Source organism: Pezoporus flaviventris, unplaced genomic scaffold (assembly GCF_033815535.1).
Source record: "Pezoporus flaviventris isolate CSIRO_AGI_PZ_B2104156 unplaced genomic scaffold, CSIRO_AGI_Pfla_v1 ptg000154l, whole genome shotgun sequence".
Classification (NCBI taxonomy): domain Eukaryota; kingdom Metazoa; phylum Chordata; class Aves; order Psittaciformes; family Psittacidae; genus Pezoporus; species Pezoporus flaviventris.
Window position 1 is genome coordinate 1,862,586 of NW_026892702.1, and position 24,682 is coordinate 1,887,267.

General features: G+C 48.5%; 2 protein-coding genes across 3 annotated transcripts in view; both read left to right on the forward strand.

The window, feature by feature from the left end:
• Nucleotides 1-8,583, forward strand: part of RPL12 (ribosomal protein L12) — a 136,450-nt gene extending 127,867 nt beyond the window's left edge. Inside the window, exon 7 of the mRNA XM_061479761.1 lies at nucleotides 8,564-8,583. Coding sequence (XP_061335745.1) covers nucleotides 8,564-8,569 — 6 coding nt within the window. The 3' untranslated portion in view covers nucleotides 8,570-8,583. The remainder of the gene's footprint in view (nucleotides 1-8,563) is intronic.
• Nucleotides 1-24,682, forward strand: part of PNPLA7 (patatin like phospholipase domain containing 7) — a 124,840-nt gene that overhangs the window by 96,702 nt on the left and 3,456 nt on the right. For both annotated transcript variants that reach the window (XM_061479747.1, XM_061479746.1), the window contains 7 exons: nucleotides 2,316-2,432; nucleotides 7,215-7,284; nucleotides 9,407-9,523; nucleotides 10,927-11,075; nucleotides 12,098-12,250; nucleotides 16,057-16,164; nucleotides 22,275-22,359. In XM_061479747.1, coding sequence (XP_061335731.1) covers nucleotides 2,316-2,432; nucleotides 7,215-7,284; nucleotides 9,407-9,523; nucleotides 10,927-11,075; nucleotides 12,098-12,250; nucleotides 16,057-16,164; nucleotides 22,275-22,359 — 799 coding nt within the window. The remainder of the gene's footprint in view (nucleotides 1-2,315; nucleotides 2,433-7,214; nucleotides 7,285-9,406; nucleotides 9,524-10,926; nucleotides 11,076-12,097; nucleotides 12,251-16,056; nucleotides 16,165-22,274; nucleotides 22,360-24,682) is intronic.

Sequence of the window (24,682 nt, forward strand, 5' to 3'; positions counted from 1 at the left end):
GTGATGTCAGAGACCAAATCCCTATTTTAAGCACAAACCTAATTCCATTTAACTCTGACGCTGTGGGTAGCATGTCTATAGTTAGGTTGGCACACTGTCCTCACCCCCTCAGAACCCAACATGAAGATGTGAATGAAGGTGACAGGTTCATAATGGGGCTTGTGCAAAGGCTTTTACATTCTCCCACGTTTCCTGTTTATGCTTGTTTTTAAGGATCTTTTTTAATACTTGGACATGTATTCTCTGGGCAGATACCTAATATATATTTAAAAGCAGCTGGACGTGACAATGTAGGCTAATCCTGCTCTGCTTTAACTCATTGCTAGAGTAAAGCCAAGGCCAGATGTTTATCACACATGCTTCACTAGGCTGCAGGGTCAGAGGCTGTCTCGTGCAGTGGGTCTCTGCCTGGGTATGGTGCTGTGTTGTCTGTTGGTTTTGAAATTATAGAGAATGTGCAGAGAGAAGATATCACATCTAACAGAAGTATTTCATCCAGTGAATCTCTATTTAATTGCAAATGAGTTAATTGGGTCGTTTTGGTCTTCAATTGCATGGAAGCCACAGCTTCTCTGGGCACCCTGTGCCAGCGCCTCAGCACCCTCCCAGGGAAGAGCTTCTGCCTAAGAGCTCATCTCAGTCTCCCCTCTGGCAGGTTCAAGCCATTCCCCTTGGCCTGTCCCTACATCCCTTGTCCCAAGCCCCTCTCCAGCTTTCCTGCAGCCCCTTCAGGCACTGGAGCTGCTCTCAGGTCTCCCCTTCAGGAGCCTTCTCTTCTCCAGGCTGCCCCAGCCCAGCTCTCTCAGCCTGGCTCCAGAGCAGAGCTGCTCCAGCCCTCGCAGCATCTCCATGGCCTCCTCTGGCCTCGCTCCAACAGCTCCACGTCCCTCTTGTGCTGCTGCCCCAGAGCTGGATCAGGGCTGCAGGGGGGGTCTCCCCAGAGCACAGCAGAGGGGCAGGATCCCCTCCCTGAGCTGCTGCTCAGGCTGTAGGGGTGCAGCCCAGCACACGGGGGATGGTTCTGGGCTCAAGTGCACACTGAAACCAGGTCATGGGGAGCTTCTCATCAACAAACACCCCCAAGTGCTTCTCCTCAGGGCTGCTCCATCCCCTCTTTCCAAAGCCTGTGTTTGTGCTTGGGATTGCCCCGACCCAGGTTCAGGACCTTGCACTTGGCCTTGTTGAACTTCATGAGTTAATTAACTGAGTATGATGTAATGTGTATATTAGGAACTGAATTTTGTTAGGACTTACTAGGATTTGAAACCAGTGGTTATGGTCTCATAACCCATAGTTATGGGACAAATGCAGTGGCCTCAGTGCTGTAGAGTTTAGATGTTTTCATCATTTTATCTTGTAGGTTAGTGCACAGATGTGATGCAATTGAAATGGGGGGAAAAAAAGAAAACAGAATCCATGAAATCTTAATTACAGAATTTGTGTGTTTAGAAGAGAAACATTTGACAGTGCCTGCCAGTGTTGCGTGATGCAACAGGTATATCTAGTGCTTGAAGAACCCTGCCATGATCTAATTTGTCTCCCTTGGGTAGGGTGCCCTTCGCAGTATCCAAATGCTGGCTGCCAAGCAGCAGGTGAAGGGCACAACTCCCTCTGGGAATGACAAATAACAGACAGTTATTCATTGACAGTGGTTTTTAAGCTCTTTAACATGGGACTGACTTCACCTTGTTGCAGTCCTAGAGAATCACACACACGTTTTTGTAAGCGCTGACACTGAGGCAGATAAAAGATTTAAGACTGGAATTAAAATCAGGTGTGATCCAGAAATGAGAAGACTGATGCAGAGATTCTAATATTACAGATTTAGGATTTCCTTTCCGCTCCAGTGAACTGTGGAAAGGTTGATGAAGAGGGAGATAACTATTAATATCTTTTTGTTATTAAAATAAGAAAGCAAGAATTAAACTGTAGTGTTCACGTGCATTTTTTTAATGCAGAAACCTGTGTCTGTGCATGCTTATGTAGAGCAATGCTTTGATTTATGAGTAGAAAGGAAGCAATGTGAATGTACCTTCTTCCACAGCCTTATTGCAAACTGCCCACGGGGTTTGCTGCTTTTTGGGTTAAATTTATGGCACCATAAACCAGAAGGTAGGTAACAAGGTGTTACTGGTTGTAGGTTTCATAGTTGTTTTTCTGTCCCCTTGATAACTTTGTATTTGCAATAGCAATGCTTCCAACATGTTGGCTGTAGGATCTGGAATACAATATCTCTCCAATTGCATACATTAATGCCTGCGTTAATATGGATTCTTAAATATATTTACCTTTCAAATGGCTTTTTTTCTGTTTAGGTTATGAACTCCGTGTTTAAGACTATTCTGGACTTGACGTATCCAATAACCTCTATGTTTTCGGGAGCAGCTTTTAACAACAGCATCAACAACATCTTCAAAGATAAGCAGATAGAGGTAGGTTGCTTATTCACTTCCTGTGCAGTAAAAGATGCCACTGTGTTCTGTTGCAGCAGAAATAGCTTTCTTCCATGCTAATGTGAGATATGGGCCTGTGGGATGACTGAAAACATGTGAAAATTGGGACTGTGGTGTTATATGAATATAGGAAGGAGCCTGTGAGGGTGCTGAGGCACTGACACAGGGTGCCCAGAGAAGCTGTGGCTGCCCCATCCCTGGCAGTGTTCAAGGCCAGGTTGGACACAGGGGCTTGGAGCAAGCTGCTCTAGTGGAAGGTGTCCCTGCCCGTGCAGGGGCTGGAACTGGATGAGCTTTAAGGTTCCTTCCAACCCAAACTATTCCATGACTCTATGATTTTGGTGGATTTAGAAAACACGAGGAGTGGATTATTTGTAGCTACTTTTCTGTTTGACAAAAGGGTCCTGGTGGCTGAGAGCAGAAGTTAAAATTGTGTCACTAAAGTAGAACTGCTCACACTGTTTTATTGTTATTATTCTGCAAATCAGGTCTCAGAGACTCTTACGGCTCAGCAGAAGGTCTTGAAGAGGTTAGCAATGGGTTTGGCTTTCTTTTTACTTTAGTTTTTCTGTTTGAAGCTAGAGTGAGTTTTAATGAAAGGCCCATTGAAAACTGCAGTAGCATCCAAGTATTTTGGTTCGTGTTTTGCATTGGTGACCTTTCTGCAATTGCTACATGCGTGGTGTGCCTGAGCTGATGGCCACCCTCAGAATCCCACCTACCCTCCATCCCTCAGCAGCAGCAATTCATAAAGCACATTATCAATGATTGCCTTCCTAGATCACCAAGTCCTGCAATCTTGCCTCATTTGCAATTTTAAATAAATTATTCCTGTGCTTGGAATCCTTGTGATGAAAGATTAAGTAGCAAATTAACAGTATATATACTTATAGAAACACAGAGTCCCAGCCTGGTTTGGGTTGGAAGGGAATTTAAAGCTCAGCCAATTCCAACCCTTTGCCACGGGTAGGGACACCTTCCACTAGAGCAGCTTGCTCCAAGCCCTGTCCAATGCAGCCTTGGTAATTTTCTGCCAAGAAACAAAAGCTTCAAGTATATTTATTAAACATCACGTAAGATAAATCTATTTCAAATATATTTATTAAAAATAATCTAAAACATTCCCTGCTTAAATGCAAGTATGAAAGTGATTAATCATCACGTGGCTTAAAATAGCATCTTGCTATGCAGAGTGGGGCTGGGAACAAGCAGGTTTGAGAGTGATAAATCCCTCTGAGGCTGGAATTATTTTTGTTTTGCTGTTGGGCAGCACTCTGTCAGCTCTTTGATCAGGTGTGTCCCTTCCTGAAGCCCTCCAGCTCCTATCTTTGGTTTCAGCAGTGCCTGAGAGGCAAACATGTGATTGTCCGATGACTGAGGCAGCCGAGGAGCTGCCGTGCAAAGCCCCCAGACCTTCTCGGTGGTGGGAAGTGTGGTCTCCTCTTGGGTAACGTGGTGTGAATTGCAGGTGGTACATTGCAGTGTGAGGCTGTAGGATAACACCAAGCAGAGCTTTGAGAGGGAGTGACAAAATTGAAGAGAATCGCTGAGCTTAGTTGGCCCCAGCTTCCCTTGCTCACCCCATCACTGCTTTTGATTTCAGCAGTCAGTTTATTGTACTTGCCTTCGAGATGCAGCAGGTTCCTTCCCTATGATTATTACAGGTGTAGTTGTGTGATCTTTTCTAACCTTGCAGCCACAGGAATGTTGTGTCCAAGAGAAATCCAGTTCTAAGGCATGCAGCAGTGTCATGGAACCATAGACTTGTTTGGGTTGGAATGGGCCTTAAAACTCATCCAGTTCCAACCCCCTGCCATGGGCAGGGACACCTTCCACTAGAGCAGCTTGCTCCAAGCCCCATCCAGGGGCTGTGAACGTCTTTGTGGGCATGTGCTGATCCTTCAGTCAAAATCCTTCAGTGTGTGCTTGAGGATTTCCTCACGTTGGAAGACTTCCATCAGATAAAGAAGGAGAAATGCTGTGTAGCACTGCAGGGAAGGAGGCAGTTACTCCTCCATTGCAACTCGTGTTATCAGTGCAGGGTAACCAGCCATGTCACTAGACAGATGGAAATTGAAAGCTGCCCAAGTGTAAAGGGTGACTTAGAAAGTCACAGAAGCTGAACTCAGAAGCATTCAGCCTTGAGCAGATGTTTTCTTCAAGCATTATTTCAAAGCACCAAACTGCTAACATCCATCTTCTCTCAGTAGCTGGAATGGTTTTGGAGGAGGGTGAGTAGCAATGATTTCCAACTGGAAATACATATTAATGAGGTAATTATAACCTTACGAACAGGTTGTGTTTGGACGCTTGGCCACAACTACTCCATCCTGGGAGCATCCACAGTGACCAAGGCTGAACCCCAAGATGCTGGGGTGGGCTTTGGCCCTTGTGTCTCTACAGAAGCTTAAAATCAGGAAGCACTGGGCCAGATCCTCCTTTTTACTCCCCGTGCGTGTGAGGTGGCACTCCCGCACGTCTCATGCGTGCCCGCATCCCTCTCCTGCAGCAGCAGCACTTACGTTGAACTGTTATTTCTGACATTGAACGGGGGGGTTCCATTTTCTCCTCAGTTTGCTCTCCAGCAGCCGGTGGAACGTAGGAGGCTCCCGATTCCCAGCACGCTGGCTGGGGGTAGCCCTGGTTACCAGCCACCCCCGGGGCTGCTGCTGCAGATGTCAGCCAAAGGCGCTCCACCACAAGAGCTCAGCCTGTGCAAGTTCTTCAGGAAAGCACGTGGGGATCCAGGGCAGGGATTGAGAGAGACTTCACAAGAAACACACTTATTACCCACTGAAATTACCCATCCTTATGAGGGAGCACCAAGCTCTGGAAGTCTTATCCCCCATGCTGGAAGCACAAAATGCTCTTGCAAGTCATCTCAGCTGGAGGCTCAGGTGTGAGGAATCAGAAAATTCTTTTATCAAGCCCTGTTTCAGACTTGAATAATGCTCTGGCCTCAAAAGACATGGAACGATATCTGAGAAACGGAGTCTTCATTACTGTGTGATAGGTCTTACTTTAGTTTCTTTCATGCACGTGTCTGCATGAATTTGAAAAGAAGACAGACTTTTTTCCCTGTTCCCCTGTTTTTGCTTAGAATATGGTTAATGCACTGAGATCTGCAATCATCAGAATATCTTTAGCATGGAGAGGCACCCCTAATACTCTCGTAGTCACACTTTATTCATCCGCCTTCCCATGGCATTTATAGCAGATGGGTTGCAATACTTGTGCAGCATCTGTTAGTCCTCCCCAATTCCACCATTTTTGCAGAGCTGCTTGAGAGATTAAACTCACGAGGAAAAAAGCCTTTTTGAATTGAAGAGCACAGAAACTTCCACCAGAGCTGCAGCCTGGGCATTGACGGGCTGCTTCTCAGGTCCTGCTGGTAGCTGGAGTCCAAACCCATGCTTGGTTTGAGTTTAAGGCACATCAGAGCTGTGCTGGAGAAGTCCTGGACCCCTTGTCCCATGAACAAAGAGGCTGGCTGCATAGGAAGGCAGTTTTATCTCTTCAGTCTTGATTAACTTTGCTGATTGACAGAGATCTCTCAGCTGTTGTTCTCTGGGCATAAGCTCCATTTACTCAAACAGGTCCTCCTCCTGCCCTTTGCAGGTTAACCCTTTCACTAGATGCCATGAAGACTTTCCAGAACTATCCTCTCTGACAAACTCCTGTGCAGCTGGGAGGTCACCTCCCATTCAGTTTTCCAACTAGTGGGATGTGAGTACAGACATGGGTGAAACTCCCTGCCAGGAGCAGGGCTTGTTGGTTTGGCTGTTGAGTAAACTTGTAATGCACTTAGCATGGCCATTCTCTTTGTATATCATCCTCCTCCTTATGTACCACACTCCTCACTGCTCTTTCACCCTGCAGTATCTCAGGCAACCTCTGGGGTCTTCTTGAAGATGAACTTTGCAGGATCCTTTGTTCCTGTAGGGAATGCTGCAGCTTTGTGTTTTCTTCTTTGGCTGGAGGCACTTTGGGTCTCAGCAGCATCGCTCTTGCCTCTCCTGCTGAAATGATCCCTAGCTTCATCAGCACAAGGTAGAAATCGAACATCCTTTGGTCAAGAGGCCATGACTCATGTTCTTCCCTCTTTGTTTTGGGCTCAGGCAAGGGAGATGGGGCCCGTTACAGCCTTAGGCTGGGGCTGGGGGGAGCTGAGTAGTTGCGTGCTCTGTGTAGATCAACACCACCATGAATGGAAAGAGTTGGGTGAAGTGCAAGAATGGCCACACTGGGTGAGATCCAAGGTCTTTCTAGTTTAGTGCCATGTCTTCAGGGGAGGCCAAAAGCAGCAGCTATTTAGTGACCTAGATAAGAACTGAATGTATAAAGGTGAGACTTCCTTTCACATTGTCTTCCAGCAATAAGCAGCCCAGGGATCATTTTAGATGAGAGTTACCATCAGACCCCCACACTTCATCTGGAAATAAAGCAGGTATCAAAAAGCAGATGAACTCCAGTTTGAGTGATGAGGCAGTGATGAGCTGCTCAGGATGCTGGACAGTCTTCTGGAACAATTCTTTCTTGCTATTAAAAAAAAGAAAGAAGGAGTTTTGCCTGCCTTGGTTCTAATGTTTGCATTAGAAACAAATTCATGAACTCAAGCACAGGGCTGACGGGTTTTCCTCCATCCATGCAGGCATTTGTGTCATATATACGTAGGTTGTTGCTTTGGTTTTTGTTAGAAATGGGCTTTAGTTCAAGTGCAAGGTTACAGCTGTAGTAAAACTGTGACCTCCTCTGTTGCAGGACCTGTGGATTCCTTACTTTGCCATCACAACTGACATCACTGCCTCAGCAATGCGGGTCCACACGGATGGTGAGTGTGCAAGGAGGCCTGAAATGATGCTGCGAGACTTCGCCGGCACCCTTGCTCCTGGAGTTTTCCTAGCCTTTAAATTCACCTTTCCTTTTGTTTCTCCCTTCTCTGTTACTTGCTGAGCACCAAACTGTGGTTGTCCACAGATAATAAGGAACAAAGCTGTTGAGAAGCAGTGAAATGAGATGCTTTATTCACTGTTTAGAGAGAAAATGGGTCTATTGACACCATTCTGTTTCCTTAAAGGATCCCATTAAGTGCGGGTGTTAGCCATAAATAAGACCCTTTTTAAAATATAAATTCCCATAAATGAAGCAGTTTTCCAAATAAAGAGTCCTACAAAAGCAAAGGCTGAGCTAGACTCTTGTGTCCAGTCCCCTTTATTTCTCTGATGGAAAACTGTAATGTAGTTCACTGACTGAACAGAGAAAGATCCTAGCTCCTGCTCTGCTGCCAGGACATGGTGACAGCCCTGTGGGACACTTGCTTTTGTCTATTTGGGGTAACTGTGCCATGACTCAGGCTTCAGTGAAGACAGTACAAGCCTCCAGGTGCCCCAGGTATTTTGGGTAGCTGGAGCCTTTGCTGCCAGGTCTCTGATGTTTTACCTTTTGAGCTGGCTCAGCTCCTATCCATTCCTGCCGTTAAATTACTGACACTGGGGTTTTGGTGGCTGAGGACATCCAAGGGAGATAAAACAAGCAGAAAAAGGATTAACCTTTCTCAGCAGTTTTGTGTTTCCATTCTGCAGCAGGTTAAGGCAGTTGAGGTCAGGAAGCTCACCCCATCCAGCTGCTTGTCCCTGTGGAAGTTTAATGTAAGGATAGAAATCAGCTGGAGAATGGTTATAGATGTCTCCAGAATTCACTGACAGGAGAGGAAGGAAGGCCAAGGTCAGGTTGGAGCAACCTGCTCTAGTGGAAGGTGTCCCTGGCCATGGCAGGGGCTTGGAACTGAATGAGCTTTAAGGTCCTTTCCAACCCAAACCAGTCTGGGATTCTATGGTAAGTTCCCAGCTGCTGCAAGTTCCCGTCTTGGTCTCGTCTGTGGGGTGTAGCACAAGAAGTCGGCATTTTTCTTGTGTGGGAGTTGCAATTCAACAAAAACTATCGATACTAAACCCCAAATGTGCTAGTATTGACCTGTGCTAAACAGTGGGAGTTAGAATTAAACAGAACTGTTGCATATGTTTAAAAATAGAAGAGAATAAAAAAGATCAATTCCCAGTTTGCTGGCAAGCTGCTGATTGAAGCACCGAGTAGTTGCTTATTGACAAGTGAGCTAAGGCTGCAGGTCTGACTTGTTTTGGTAATTTAAAGATTTCACTTCTCAGACAAGACTCTTGGCCTCACTGGAAGTGCAGCATCACCCCAATTCAGCTGGTGCAGATGCTGAGAGAAATCACAAAATAAGAGCCTTGAAGCTGAATGTTTTACAGGCAACAGATCAATCATTTCCCTTGATTAAACTTCCTGTTTCTACCAGCTTAAAGGATTATAACTTTCTGCTTTCCAGTGTTATGAGCAGCAGTGTCCTAGGAAGAAATAAGATCTCCACCATGTACTTAACCCAGGTTTTACAAGTGAAAATACTTGGTTATTGCAGAACAAGGAAAACAGACTCTGGGGCTTTTACAGCATCTATTTTTCATGTTGAGCTCCTGCTAAACATCTGAGGTTAGCAGATCCCTGTAGAACATAATGGCTTTAGCTGCCCTTCGAGCTGCTTATTCTTTCTATCCCTTTGTCCCCAGGGAAGCCTTTTCCTTTCCTTATCAGTGTAAGCTCAACAAAGCACTAAAGATGATCCCCGCAGGCTGGCATATGCTGAAATCTCCTTGAAGGCAATAAACATGAGGCATGGGCTTAAAGCTGTGGTTTCTGAGGCCTTTGCCTGATAGGGTGTCTGAATTGTGGGGGGATTTTGGTGTTGGGGTTTTGGGGGGCAGGGGGGGGGGTTGTTCTAGCCATGATTATGGTACAGAAAGTAATAAACTGATCTAATAACTTTCTAACAGTATCCTCAGGAGGGCCTCTATCTCCTGATTATTTTCATGAGTGCAAAAGCCTACCCCACCTCTGTGGCAGTATTTAATGCCATTCCCTCCCTCTCATTCCTGCAGGCTCTCTGTGGAGATATGTCCGTGCCAGCATGTCCCTCTCTGGGTATATGCCTCCTCTCTGTGACCCGAAGGATGGGCACCTCTTGATGGATGGAGGCTACATCAACAACCTTCCAGGTAGGTGTCCAGGTCAGCTGGGAAGAACACAGCCCATCAACAAAGCCTGCAAACCTTTGTCCCCTTCTTATTTTCTCAGTAAAGAAAATACAGTGTCACCCTTCCACCAGGGCTGTATTTGCTCAAAACACAGAAATGGAAATAACACAAAATAGAAACCCAAAATCTCCATCTGACACTACCTGTGTCTGTAACAGAAAGGAGGAATTGCAGACCACGCTTTCCACCTGCACAGATAGGAGAGGGCAAAGGCCACACGTGCAAGTGACAGTGGGTGGAAAAGACACAATAAACTGAAGGAGCCCAGGGACAGAAATCCAAGTTACAGAAAGATCTGATTTAAATAAGTTCCTAAATTAAACATTTAAATTGGCTCCTCAGAGCTGTGGTTTTCCTACGCGTAACTATTCTGGAAGCTGCAACTATCTTGGACTCAGGGGGTGTGGAGAAAAATATACAGTGATTCTGTGAGGTATGTGTCCTTCTCTTCCCTCCCTTGGCACTTCCCATATCCAAAGGCTGCAGCTAGTCCTTTTACTGACCTTCAAGTAGGAGGTGTTGCCTCATTTCTCTCTCACTTTCAAATATGATTCTTACTTTTGCATCCCAAAGCTTTTCTTAGATTGAAATCCTCTGTACTCCTCCAATCCTTCATTACCTCCTATCTGCAGGGTTGACCCAGCACTGCTGACTCTCCTCTTTAAGACCACTTGTTCCTTCTACAGGTCCCCAGATCTTTTGTTCTTGTGAGAAATGTGCTGCACGAGGTAGAATTAATGTGGCTTCAATGTGTTCTTTCACATTATACCTCGTGGTGTAACTGTGGACTCGAGCTGTGGGTGTCCCACCTCCTCTGTGCTGCTGTCTTCATATGGGATCTGGTGACAGTGTGAGAGAGTCAGGTCATCCCACTGATCTGGGGCAAAACATGCCCAAGAAGGGCTGTTCCCAGCAGTCCAGCAATGGGAACTCACCTGAGGGTACGCAGGGGCTTGGTCAGTGCGGAGTGGGCAGCACACTGGGATCTCGGCGTTAAAGTGGAGCATGAAGGCAGGGCAGGAACCTCCCTGGGGGGAGAATGGTCTCTTAGCAGAGTTTACTGCAGATATTTATATCTGAGCCTGTTCAGATATAGGTAGGTAGGTCCAATGTCAGGTTATGTGCTGCCTTGCAGTGTGTTAGTCCTCTTGCCCAGAGAAGCTGTGGCTGCCCCATCCCTGGCAGTGTTCAAGGCCAAGTTGGACACAGGGCCTTGGAGCAAGCTGCTCTAGTGGAAGTTGTCCCTGCCATGGGAGCTTTAAGGTCCCTTCCAACCCAAATCAGTCGTGATTCTATGTACATAAGCTTTGAATGAGCAGTCCTGGGGTTGCAGCTCTGGTATTGATGTGACCTTCTTTCCACAGCTGATGTTGCACGGTCCACGGGTGCAAAGGTGGTGATTGCCATTGATGTGGGGAGCCGGGATGAGACTGACCTCACCAACTATGGTGACTGCTTGTCTGGCTGGTGGCTGCTCTGGAAGAGGTGGAATCCGCTGGCTGAGAAAGTCAAGGTATTACAGGCTACATTAAAATCCAGGTGCTTTCTGGACAGAGCAGGAAGCATCCCCTTGTTCTTTCAGGGAGCAAGGCTGGTGACAGAGCTTCATCTGTCTTGGGTTTGGGCTCTTACTCGTGGAGGAAGACAGCTGAGCCCAAAGGAAAGGATGGGAGAAGGTAGAGCCCCAGTCTGGGAAGGGAATGATGCAATTGATAGAGCCAAGGAAACCTTTTCTTAGAGGTGCTTTACATTTTGATAAAGTTAGAATTTATTAACTTTACCAAGAGAAGTAACTGTCCAGTTCAGTGTTTCTGTGCATCTTTGAACTGTTGATTTAGGGACATTTTTAGCAACAGGCCAGTAATTGATATTACTGCTGCTGTTGTGGGAGTGTCTGGGGAGGTGGGGCTGGAAGACCCAGACTCTTCTCAGTAGTGCCCAGTGAAATATTACAGCTGCCCAAATGTCCATAAGCACATGTGGAAACATGAGATTCCTTCTGAACACCAGAAAATGCTTTTTACTGGGAGTGGTGAAACACTGGCCAACCAGGCAGGCTGTAGAGTCTCCATGTGTGGAGATGCTCAAAACTCAGCTGGACGTGGTCTTGAACAGCCTGCCTGACCTGACCCTGCATGAGCCAGAGAGGTTGGACTGGTTGACCTCGAGAGGTCCCTGACAACCTCAGCCATCCTGTGAAACCTCTGCCGTGGTGCTGTAGAGATCATCACTGATGTCTACATGTCTTGAAGGATCACTGTGCCCCTCACCTCAGCACAGGCCTGCCTCTTAAGGTACTGCTATATCTTGGAATGAAAGACTCAGTTCAACCTTGAACTGCAGCAGTATGTTTGAAGGCAATTCCTTTTCTGTTAGTTATGGAGCCTGGGAAGCAGCCGGAGGTGCTGATGTGTGAAGGCTTCATCAGGCTTCTGTGAGAAAACAAACAGATAGATAACTTCATTTGTCCCCAGTGTGAACAGAGACCACGTTCCACGTGGGAATTCTGAGTGGTGTGTGTGGCCCGCTTGGCAGGTGCTGAACATGGCCGAGATCCAGACCCGCCTGGCGTATGTGTGCTGCGTGCGGCAGCTGGAGATGGTGAAGAACAGCGACTACTGCGAGTACATCCGCCCGCCCATCGACCGCTACGGCACGCTGGACTTCGGCAAGTTCGATGAGATCTGTGTAAGTGCACCCTGGGCAAGGCAGGCCTGCTGCTCCTCCCAGCTCTGCTGCTCTGTGCTGCTCGTTAATGCCCGGGCGCCTGGAGAACAAGTCAGTTGGCACAGAGGGAAGAATTGATGCTAAATAATGCTGGGGGATGGTTTCATGGCTGTGAGGTTGGATTAACAGCAGGAAACTGGTTGGCAATCTTCATTATGCAATGGCCTGTGAGCGGATGGGTTGCCTCATTCTGTTTCATCACAAGTCTTGCTAAGCTGCTTGGTTAAAACTCTTGGGTGTCTGAGCTGCTTCGGGCGGTTGGGGTTTGTCAGATGGTATCATTTCTCTCCATTATGTGGCTTGTTGTTGGATGAAAGATTTGCAGAAGTCTACGGGAGGCTGTGAATCACTGGAGGGCTAAAATATCTGGCTCAGTTAACGTTTCAACACTTCTATTAATAAACCACATCATCCACAATTCTTCTGCACCTGATAGCAGGAAAACGGCACTAAGGTCAGTGGAAGGACGTTGTAAAAAGGGTATTACCAGGTTACACATCTCTGGGATTCAGTTCTGTTTGTTTATGTACCAGAAAGCAGCGTGGGAAGAACTGACCCCACGTGTGCATTGAATTGTCTGAGTGACAAAACCATCTCTGCCCAGGTTGTGGTAATGAGAGCAGTTGTAGCCCATTGTCTCTTGTCAAGGAGGTTATTTCACTGTCTCTTTTCATTCTCTGCCTGCTTCTTCCATCTTCAGGTGTTTCTGCAGGGCTTTGCTCTTCTCCTAGGCTGGATCCCACCCACTTTTCTTTAACTCCATCTCCTTTATGGATGTAGTGACACTACAATACTCTGTATATACTGCACAATACCTGATATTCTGTGAATACTCATTAGGCTGCAGATTGATTTAGAATCATAGAATCGTGGGATGGTTTGGCTTGGAGACAACCTTAAAGCTCATCCAGCTCCAACCCCTGCCACAGGCAGGGACACCTTCCACTAGAGCAGCTTGCTCCAAGCCCCTGTGTCCAACCTGGCCTTGAACACTGCCAGGGATGGGGCAGCCACAGCTTCTCTGGGCACCCTGTGCCAGCGCCTCAGCACCCTCACAGGGAAGAACTTGTGCCTTAAACAGGGGAGATTTGGGTTAGATGTAAGTTTGATATTGATACTGTCTTACAGATAGTAACCAGAGCCAGTAATAGAGTTAAACCCTGCATGTTCACATTCGAGGGAGTCCCTGGGACCAAGCAGCAGCTATTCCAAACCACCAGCTGAGTTCCCCAGTATAAATATTTGCTCAGGGATATTTGGTGTCTCACAGCTCCTGGGCAAACAGTTGAGCTGAGACTTGGCTGATAAATGCTCCTCTTTTGCTAGATGGAGTGCCCTGGCTGTTTTGACAGTCAGGTCCAGCAGTTCATCCCATTAACAGAGTGTGAAGTGTCAAATCATTGCTCTGTCTCTGTCTAACTTGCTGTCATTAAAGAGATTTAAAGAGGCCAGGGAAATTTTTCTCAGTGGAGTAAAACTTAAGTGCAGCTTCTCAATCATGGGATTGAGTGCGCCCTCAGCAAGTTTGCCGATGACACCGAGCTGTGTGGGTCGGTTGATACCCTGGAGGGAAGGAATTCCATCCAGAGGGACCTTGACACGCCTGTGAGGTGGGCTGATGCCAACCTCATGGAGTTTAACCATGCCAAGTGCAAGGTCCTACACCTGGGTTGGAGCAATCCCAGGCACAGCTACAGGTTGGGCAGAGAAGAGATTCAGAGCAGCTCAAGGAGAAGGACTTGGGGGTGCTGGTTGGTGAGAAAATGAACATGAGCCAGCTTCAGTGTGTGCTCACAGCCCAGAAACCAACTGTATCCTGGGCTGCATCAAAAGGAGCGTGACCAGCAGGTCCAAGGAGGTGATCCTGCCCCTCTGCTCTGCTCTTGTGAGACCTCACCTGGAGCACTGTGTGCAGTTCTGGTGTCCTCAACATAAAAAGGACGTGGAACTGTTGGAACAAGGCCATAAGAGGCCATGAGGATGATCAGGGACTGGAGCACCTCCCATATGAAGATAGGCTGAGAAAGTTGGGGCTTTGTCCCTTTTTCCACAGGGCAGCTTCAGCCTGTGCTGACCTTAAAGGAAAGGGCAATCTCCACACTCCTTCATTGTTATAGGTTAGGAAGTAGTGGGGATTTTAGTTTCGGCTGTATACCTGGATCTCACGTGAAATAGAAGTGAGCTCCATATAACCATTCAGCATGTTCAGAAGAGCAGCAGTCCCCTTTTCCTGTAGAAACCCCTCTTCTGGATCAGCTTAGAGTAACATCAGCTGCATGTCTCTCCCAAAGCTCAGGTTCTCATGGTGATTTTGGATCTGACATAGCCAGCTGTAGATCTGTCAGGTCCATTTCCTCCTGAGTAATGACATCCACCCTGAGCTGAGAAGCTCTGATACATGACAAGAAGTGGATTCTAGCCTGCGTGCCTCCCCTGCTTTGAACCTGGGTCCAAAAATCAGAGGGGAGGCAGCAACAGCTCACCCACGGCTGCTTCCAGTACTCAGAGTTGCCACGCAAGCCTGAGATATAATGTGTGCTGCCAGCACTGGAGCTGGAAATAGGACCCAGGACTCCTGTCACCTGCTGCTACATCTTTTTGATGTGATTTTTCAACACCATTTCTGCCGTCTTGTTAGAAAGAGAATAAAACCTGGAGCAACCTATTTTTCCAGTTGTTTCCATGCTAATGCTGCAGTGCCATGTTATTAGAATCCCAGACTGGTTTGTGTTGGAAGGGACCTTAAAGCTCATCCAGTTCCAACCCCTGCCACGGGCAGGGACACCTTCCGCTAGAGCAGCTTGCTCCAAGCTCCTGTGTCCAACCTGGCCTTGAACACTGCCAGGGATGGGGCAGCCACAGCTTCTCTGGGCACCCTGTGCCAGCGCCTCAGCACCCTCCCAGGGAAGAGCTTCTGCCTAAGAGCTCATCTCAGTCTCCCCTCTGGCAGGTTAAAGCCATTCCCCTTGGCCTGTCCCTACATCCCTTGTCCCAAGCCCCTCTCCAGCTTTCCTGCAGCCCCTTTAGGCACTGGAGCTGCTCTCAGGTCTCCCCTTCAGGAGCCTTCTCTTCTCCAGGCTGACCCAGCCCAGCTCTCTCAGCCTGGCTCCAGAGCAGAGCTGAACCAGCCCTCGCAGCATCTCCATGGCCTCCTTTGGACTCACTATTGTTCCAAGTGCAAGTTAGTTTATACTTTTAAATTAGAGGAGTGTGTTTTTTTGGGGGGTTTGATGATGTCCATGTGCCATTATTTCTGCTCCAGCGAACTGACAGTTGCATGTTCCTTGCTGCCTGGCATATCACAAGAGATTTTGGGACCAGGTGACCTACAGTAACTTTTCTTTTCTTGGCCCTTCTTGAGCTAAGAAGGGAGAAGACACAAATTAATTTGTGTTGTTACCTTTTCCAAAGAAAGAGCAGTACTGGAAGGGTGACACACATGTCCTGAGGGTCTCTGTATAAGGCATTACTCAGTGAGCAGCATGCTGGAAGCCGCTGCTGTAAAAATAGTTGTGTCAGGCAGCACTTTTCATTGCATCCTGTGGCATGAAAGGTCAGGGGAGTGGTTGGACTTAAAATAGCACCTTGTTTGCTTGATCATTCCCTTTATTTCTTAGGCTGAACAGCTCATGTAGCTGAGGCTGGAAGGTAGCAATAGTACATCCTGGCCTTGGGCTAAACCTCTGGATTTCCTTCTCATTTGCAGATGATGCAACACAATGTCTTTTTTAGTTATTAATTTTTTTCCCTGACTCTTTTTTTTCCAGGAAGTGGGATATCAGCATGGGAAGACTGTATTTAATGTCTGGTGCAGGAGTGGAGTCCTTGACAAGATGCTGAGAGACAGGCAAGAGACTCGCAAGTCCAAAACTGATGTAAGTGTTGGGTTTTAATGCACTATTGATTCACACCAGATTGTGTACTGCAGAGCAACTGCCCAGGGGTATGAAAGACAGTGATTGATGGCTTCCAGTCTGTATTGTGAGCAGGCTTGTATTAGCTCCAACTTGTATTTGAGGCAAGAGAGAAGATACCGTTTTTTCAAACTTCTTTCCTTGAACCACATCCTGCACTTCTCCAGCCATCAGCTACAAGTGGCCAGATAGGGCTCTTGCCACAGCCCAGGCTCTGGTGTCTGCCTGTACAGACCTCAGCAAGTACAATGGGGTCTTGGAAACCCCATGAATTGATTTGCACTCTGTAGGGCAGCTCTTCTGTTGGTATTTCATTCTAATAGGATCTTCATACGCAGTTTATAACCTGGAACCATTCACAGCACAGATATCTTTGAAGGAGTCACAGAATCCCAGCCTGGTTTGTGTGGAAGGGACCTTAAAGCTCCTCCAGCTCCAACCCCTGCCATGGGCAGGGACACCTTCCACTAGAGCAGCTTGCTCCAAGCCCCTGTGTCCAACCTGCCCTTGAACACTGCCAGGGATGGGGCAGCCACAGCTTCTCTGGGCATGCTACGCCTGTGCCTCAGCACCAAGCAGGATGTTCACTGGGCACCAGCATTTTCTGATATGTGTAACTGATGTGTACATGTTTACGTGCCCACTTTTCACTTCTTCACTGTGTGTGTCTGCAGTCCTTGTCACAGAGGACACAAATTGGGATCACTGGCATTGATCTTGGCCATTGTTGACTTTCAGGGTGCAACTCGAATAGTTCTCAGATGCTTCCTTGGCTTAAACCCCTTGCTGGAGATGTGGTTGTAGCCAAGAGCTGAAACCCTGCAAGGCTGTAGACTTCTTGCTTTCTTGCTTTTCTTCCTCAGTCCTCTACTAGAAAAGGCTTTTTGAGGAGCTGTCATTCAAGGCTCTGCAGCAGCTTGCAGTGCTGTCAAGGTGCTGTCTTTCATGCCATCCGAGCAGTTAATGGCACATTATGATTATGGTAAATCTACAGGCTACGTGGTGTTCATGTGGTTTTAGTCCCATTAAAATATCTACTCAAAAGTGGGATAAAAATGTCTTGGTTTTACATTTGAAGGATTGAGGTCGGGCTCTAGTGTTGGGTTTAACTCAGTGAGCTGGCTGAATTTCTTGGTGGGGAAGTTTCAGTTGTTTTTATGAAACAGTAATGACCTTTTTGAGGACTTGGGTACAATATTGTAATATATTGGCATATTACCCTTACCCGCCTTTGAATTCCTCTGATCTAAATCCCAAGTGCCACAAAGGCTTTGTGTTTTACCCAGTAATTCATCTTTATCGTCTTCTACAGCTGGGGAAATGAGCAGTAGTATTTTAAGTGCTTGCCAAAATGTATCATAACTGTAGTGAGCCTTCACTAAGGACAGTCAATAGAGGTGAAAAATGACGTTGAGGATTTGCAGCTCTTCCAGAGATGGCTTGTAGAACGCTTGGCTGGGAGTGAGATGGCATGAGGAAGAGCAGTGCTTGCATACACGGACATTAGCACAGCAATGAGAGGTAGGTGACACCCACATCTGAGCTGGTTGCACTTAGACACCCATTTGTCACCTCTGTATGGTGTGAGTCACTTGATGAAGTGGAAGTGGCTCCAATGGGATAAGATGAATGGCACCCTCAGCTCCAGCTCCTGTGTGTGAAGGGAGCCAAGCGGACTAGCACTGGTGACTTGCTGTCGTCAGACGGATCCTACCCAAGCTGCCTGGCTCAGGGAGGGTCACACAGGGACTGAGCTTTGTGGGAAACCAGTTGGAGATCCAAGTAGCCTGAGGAGCCCCAAAACTTTATTTCTTCTCATCTGGGAAGATGACCTGGACTAGGAGGTACTTCAGTCTGAGCTGCAGAAGCTGAGTTCCCATCCTGCCACTGACAGCTTGTGTTCAGACTAGTTGTGAGCTGGTATGTGTTTGATTTTGTGTATTAATAGTCGTAAGGAGAAGTCATGGGAGAGAAAACTGTGTTTGTCTCAGAAATGTTTTCATATTCCTATTTCATAGAATCATAGAATGGTTTGTGTTGGAAGGGACCTTAAAGCTCATCCAGCTCCAACCCCTGCCATGGGCAGGGACCCCTTCCCCTAGAGCAGCTTGCTCCAAGCCCCTGTGTCCAACCTGGCCTTGAACACTGCCAGGGATGGGGCAGCCACAGCTTCTCTGGGCACCCTGTGCCAGCGCCTCAGCACCCTCACAGGGAAGAGCTTCTGCCTAAGAGCTCATCTCAGTCTCCCCTCTGGCAGGTTAAAGCCATTCCCCTTGGCCTGTCCCTACAGGCCCATGTCCCAAGCCCCTCTCCAGCTTTCCTGCAGCCCCTTTAGGCACTGGAGCTGCTCTAAGGTCTCCCCTTCAGGAGCTTTCTCTTCTCCAGGCTGACCCAGCCCAGCTCTCTCAGCCCCTAATTTCATCCTGTATTTTCTATCACAAGCTGGTAACAAGCTCAAACATATTCACTGCTGTAACAAATGCTTCTTTTAAAGAACACTTCTTTAAAAATGGCCCATTATGTGAGATACAGAAATTCAGGCTGATATTTCAGTTGAATCACGATGTTACAGTCATGCATCAAGCAGCATCTTTTACATTTGTCACAGTTTACCCTACTTTATAAAACCCAAGGGCCCTTCACCTGCCCTGGAGATCAAATATGTCACGTATTCATTGTTGCTGTAGCCTGTCATTGCATTTCTCTGTGCGCTGGGTACCAAGGCAGAAAGCGTTCACTGCTTTTTTCATCTGACTTTTGTTTCAGGAGACTTTAGTTTCAACAGCAAGTTCTGCAGCTCCCACTGGGGTGGCTGTCTCCTTTTTGGTAGTCCATTAGAGGCAGTTAAGTCCTTTAGCTCTGCTGTCTTCCCAGGATAACAGCTGATATTTTTAACTTGCCTTTCATTAGCAAAGGTTTTGATGCTTTATATATTTTAGTCCTTCGGCTATTTCCGTCGCGTTCAGTGTCTGAGTGAGCTGAGCAGTTTGTTATCGTCTTGTTTCCATGTTGTAAGCATGGAATTTTTACCTAAAGCCTCCAGTATTTAATCACTGAGATGCTTTTCCTTTGCTTTCATCATTCAGTCCCTTTTATCTTGTCTCCAAAATGCAAATGCTGAAGACACAAGAGACAGGAACCTTACATAAACTTCACTTGAACGGCCCTTACTCTGCCCCAGCACAGAATAATTCAGTGCTGTTAATTGGATCTCCTTGGGGAGGTTTTGTCTATTGAAGTGTTATTCATAGTCAAAGTTAAATATAATCCAGCAGACTACAATAGGAACTGTCTTCTCTAATTTATTTAATAAAGATGGTACCAAGGAGGATAGTTTCAGCCTTGGAAAAAGAAAATAGCAGCAGAAAGGATTTGGAGTAGGTTTCAAATGAACTTGAGACACTTCTTTGCCTGGTGTTAACTGATGGAGTGTGGTTTGGTCCTTAAAAGTAGTAAGAGGCTGGGCTTAAACCTTGAATTCCTGTTTGCAAAGCATCAGATGAATGTGGGAAGGCACCTTGTTTCCCAGGAGTGGTTCCAGTCTCAGTGCTGAAACTTTGGGGTGCAGCTGCCTCATCCTCCAGCAGGCCTATGTGGAAGTCATCTGTGTGACAGTGACGGATGCTCCCATGGGTATGGTCACACTTGGGATTGCTTTCTACCCACGTGAGCTGATAGTGGTTCTCTTGAATCACCTTTTGGTGATGGTGGCTGCATGGTTTGTTCAGGTAGTTCCTTGGACTCTCATCCCCTCCAAAGCTGGGGCATGTCTGCTCCCTGCTCCCAGGACAGCTCAGGCATGTGTCTGCCTGAGTGCTCTGTGCAGTCCCTTTGTCTGCTCGGTAAGAGCCCTCATCTGCAGAGCCACAGCCTGGCACAGTGCTGTGTCTCTTGGTGGCCACAGTTTGCACATATCCCTCGGTCTTATGGCACAAAATGAAGATGTAGATGCCTTTTTCCTCTGTCCTGGGGAACAACCTTCTGCAAACACCTCACTGGGGCCATTCAGGTTGGATGTTCAATATGAGACTGGCCTGACTCGCCCTCTTGGTGATACCTTAATGGTCACACTGAGTTTCTTGACTTCTTTATGTTCTAAAGTGTGTCCTGAGCTACTGCTGTTTCATTCCATACAGGTGTGTTTAATTCCCTCTGGGCTTTTCTCTGTGCCTTGCTCCCCACCAGATGTTTGTCATGGATCCACACCTTGCTGTAGTTGTACTAAATCACATCAAAAGTTAGTTATGGATTAAAGGTCAACTGAGCACAATCTGCTGCAGCTGTAATGGGCTTCTGCTGTGACCCCCACGGGGGCTACATGATTCATAATGTCAGTGTTCTTGCTAGAAGAGCAAAGAATTGCTCATAAAACCCCTGTGTAAGCAAACTGCCCTGTCTGGAAGCATATGAGCAGGTCTAGGTGTTTAGAAAAATGACTGTCACAGCAATTCCTGGCAGCCTGGTGTCAATGACATAGAATCAGCCTGGTTTGGGTTGGATGGGACCTTAAAGCTCATCCAGCTCCAACCCCTGCCACAGGCAGGGACACCTTCCACTAGAGCAGCTTGCTCCAAGCCCCTGTGTCCAACCTGCCCTTGAACACTGCCAGGGATGGGGCAGCCACAGCTTCTCTGGGCACCCTGTGCCAGTGCTCAGCACCCTCACAGGGAAGAGCTTCTGCCTAAGAGCTCATCTCAGTCTCCCCTCTGGCAGGTTAAAGCCATTCCCCTTGGCCTGTCCCTACATCCCTTGTCCCAAGCCCCTCTCCAGGTTTCCTGCAGCCCCTTCAGGCACTGGAGCTGCTCTCAGGTCTCCCCTTCAGGAGCCTTCTCTTCTCCAGGCTGCCCCAGCCCAGCTCTCTCAGCCTGGCTCCAGAGCAGAGCTGCTCCAGCCCTCGCAGCATCTCCATGGCCTCCTCTGGCCTCGCTCCAACAGCTCCACGTCCCTCTTGTGCTGCTGCCCCAGAGCTGGATCAGGACTGCAGAGGGGGGTTCTCCCCAGAGCACAGCAGAGGGGCAGGATCCCCTCCCTGAGCTGCTGTTTACACTCTGGGGCTGCATCCCAGCACAGGGGGGGTTCTGGGCTCAAGCGCTCACTAAAGCCGGGTCATGGGGAGCTGCTCCTTGGTAACACCCCCAAGTCCCTCTCCTCAGTCCCTGCCAGCAGTTCCCCATCTCTCTGCTCTGAGGTGGGGGTTGCTGTTGTACTAATTAAAATCACTGAGTTTAAAGAAAGGTGAGAGTTGTTCAGGTTTGCATCCTGTGACTTTGTCCCTGGCCCTGCAGGGGCAGGTAGGGCTGCTCAGGGCATGGCACACGGGAAGACCAAAATGGTCTTAAATGCCAAAGTTGTGTTTTGTTAGAGGAGAAATGGAGCAAGCAGTTTCTCAAAATAGAGAACACTGAACCCACTGCTCAGGTGAGACAGAGTGAAAATAGTAAAGGCTTGTTGAAAGGAGGAACTAAAGTGGGAAGTACCTCTGCTTGCAGGAGGAGCACGTGCCTCAGGCTCATCACTGCAGCACCTCCAGCTGCACATCTTGCTGGGGTCCCTGGGTGGGTTCTGCTCACCCCAGTGCTCGGCTGCCCCCATTGGTCCATGCAGCCTCTCACAGCATCTTTGCAGGGGGGACCATGTGCAGGGTCCGACCTGAGCCCTCCTCCTTCTCCCAAGGGAAGGCAAAAGGTCCCTGGGCTGCACATGGCCCAGCCAGTGCCTCTTGTGGTGACAAACAAGTCCTATGAGCACTGTCTGTCCTGGACCAGAGCCTCCAGTTCTTGTCTTCATGATCTTTTCTATAGATTGCTGAATTTTCAATAGGACTTCTTGTTGCGTGGATGGAGAAGGAGCCATTAGAGGTTGTCCCACTGTTCACACTTGGGAATCCCATCTCTGCCACCAGGAGAGTTGTTCCAGGAATTACTCACTGATGAGTAATGGCTTTTGCGGGGGCAACTGGAGAATGTGTGTCTGGAGCTTTGTCTGTGCAGGATCATGTTCATGCAGTCCTGACTTGTTTGCGTTTCCACGTGTGTTTGTTACCATACCGAAGCCCTGTCGCTGTCTTCCAGAACGTGACCTGTCCCACCACCTCCTTCACGGACCTGGCAGAAATCGTGTCCCGGATCGAGCCCGTGAAGGCGCCGGTGGCAGATGGTGAGTGGGGAGTGTTGGGGAGGGCAGGGGTTGATGCTCACCCCCCTGTGTGCCACCTGTGACTGCTTCACGGCCCCGGGCTCTAAGCAGTGGTGGTTCAGGGCTCTCTGCCAGCTCCAGGCACTGCGGGGCACAGCCAGCAGAGTGCTGTCTCCTGCTTCATCCAGAGCCTCTGCCCGAGGTGTGCCAGGCCCTCTGCAACCCCCTCAGGCAGAGTCAGATGTTCTTGCCATGGTGAGACATCCCCTGTCAGCCCATTACCAGTGTGTTCCAGTGCAGCTTCCTGGTGGGAGCAACCCCTGCTCCAGTTTGCCTCATCTGAGTGGGGTAACACATGTGGCAACTCCTGCAAAGATGAGTTTGCACCCCCCTGTGCTGGCCTGTGTACCTCTGATGGCTTCACTCTTGCATCCATGTCCTGGCATGGGAGGAGGCTGATTTCAAGCTTGGACTGAAGGGATTTTCCCTGCTGTCATGAGCAGGATCTGGAGTGACTCACTGGCTCCAATGCTTTTCGTATGCTCCTGTTATAGGGAGCCCTAGTGAACTGCTGAGGAACAGGTTAACAGCACCTGCATCTTTACATGAAGGTACATTGAGTGCCTTGTGCCTCACCCATGCCCTGTGCCATACGGGAACTTGACTGGAATGATGAGAGCTTCCCAGGCCTGAAATCTCCAGTGCTAGAGCTCTTTATAAACAGTCTGTCCCCTCCTCCTGATTCTTGTTCTTGCCGAGGGAAATCTAAAGTTAGCAGGCCTCCCATCTGTGGCTGTTTGTAGAGATGTCCCTGTGGTAATTTGAAATGCTAATTGCAATCATATGCCTTAAGAAGACAATATTAATCAAATGTGGTTGAAACAGTGTGAATAAAGATGAAGAGTTCATGTAACATGATTATTTAAGGCAGAGGCACCGAGACCTGCTGAGATTTAACCAGTGCACTGGGACAGATCTTCCTCCTTGGTACAGTTTCTGATCGTTCTCCCCCGTTAGGAGGATTTGCTTCCTGCTGGATGAGGCCATGGGCACCAGTGAAACAAAGGGACCTGTGTCTCAGAAAGTAGATATGGCAGATTCTGGGCTAAGGAGGGCCTGTGCAGGGCTACCTGGGATGGGACAGGCAGGTGCCATGTGCCATTGGTTATAGAGACTCCAGAGGAGTGGGAGGATCACAGAATCCCAGCCTGGTTTGTGTTGGAAGGGACCTTAAAGCTCCTCCAGCTCCAACCCCTGCCATGGGCAGGGACACCTTCCACTAGAGCAGCTTGCTCCAAGCCCCTGTGTCCAACCTGGCCTTGAACACTGCCAGGGATGGGGCAGCCACAGCTTCTCTGGGCACCCTGTGCCAGCACCTCTCAGACAGTTTAAATCCATTTAAAGGCTTGCCAAGGCAATGTAAAGGATGAGGTGTCAGGAGCTCTGGGGGAAGCGGCCTGTCCCTTGAGAGCTCTGGAAGAGGGTGACACCCCCCTGACAACAGCCTTGTGGCTGTCAGATGGTTCCTGTACCTGCTGGTGACTGCATTTGTCTGCTCTTGATGATGGTCTGACTGCTGTGTCCCTGTAGGCTGGCTGTGACACGGCACTGTCAGGAGGGTGAAACCTTTTTCCTCCTAGAGTTCCCTTCCTGAGGCCTCTGACTGCAAGGGTTTGGAAGGGCTCTGCCTGTCCTGATTCACAGCACAGGTCTCAGGCTGGGTGGAGAGGTTGTGTCGGTAATTCTGTTGTGAAGAAAGAAGGTGAAAACGTTCATGTTCTGATGGACTGGGAAGCATCAGAGCAAGGGGTGAAAGGCCCCAGTGGGCAGAGGCTGGCAGAGCCTCTGGGTCAGGAGTTGTCTCTTCTTTGGGGGAGAGGGCACTGAAGTTTCCTCTCCACTCTTGAGCAAACTGAGAGCAATGACTGGAGAAACAGAAGGGAGCCAGTCCCCCAGGAAGGGGGAATAGAGGGAAGTGGGATGAAGCCCTGTGCTGGGCGCCGGTGCTGCCGGTGAGCAGCAGCTGAGCCACTGCCGTGTTTGTGTCCGTGTTCTGCACCCAAACACACCCTCAAGTGGGGTTCTGTGTCTCTCTTCAGCTGCCCTTGTGTTCTGTACAGCGGTGGCCAGGGGAGCACAGATGCCCTGCCCCAGGGGTGGCTCAGCCCATCCCTGGTCACACTCCCACCAAAGGGGATGTCCCAGCTACCAAGGCTGTGCAGGCTCCGTGGTGATGTCCCGCAGCAGGCTTCGTTGGGGATGGTTTGGGCTGTCCCTATCACCCCTGGTCTCACAGGATGAGCTGAGGCAGTGCATGGGGGCTGGGGCAGACCCAGTCACGCAG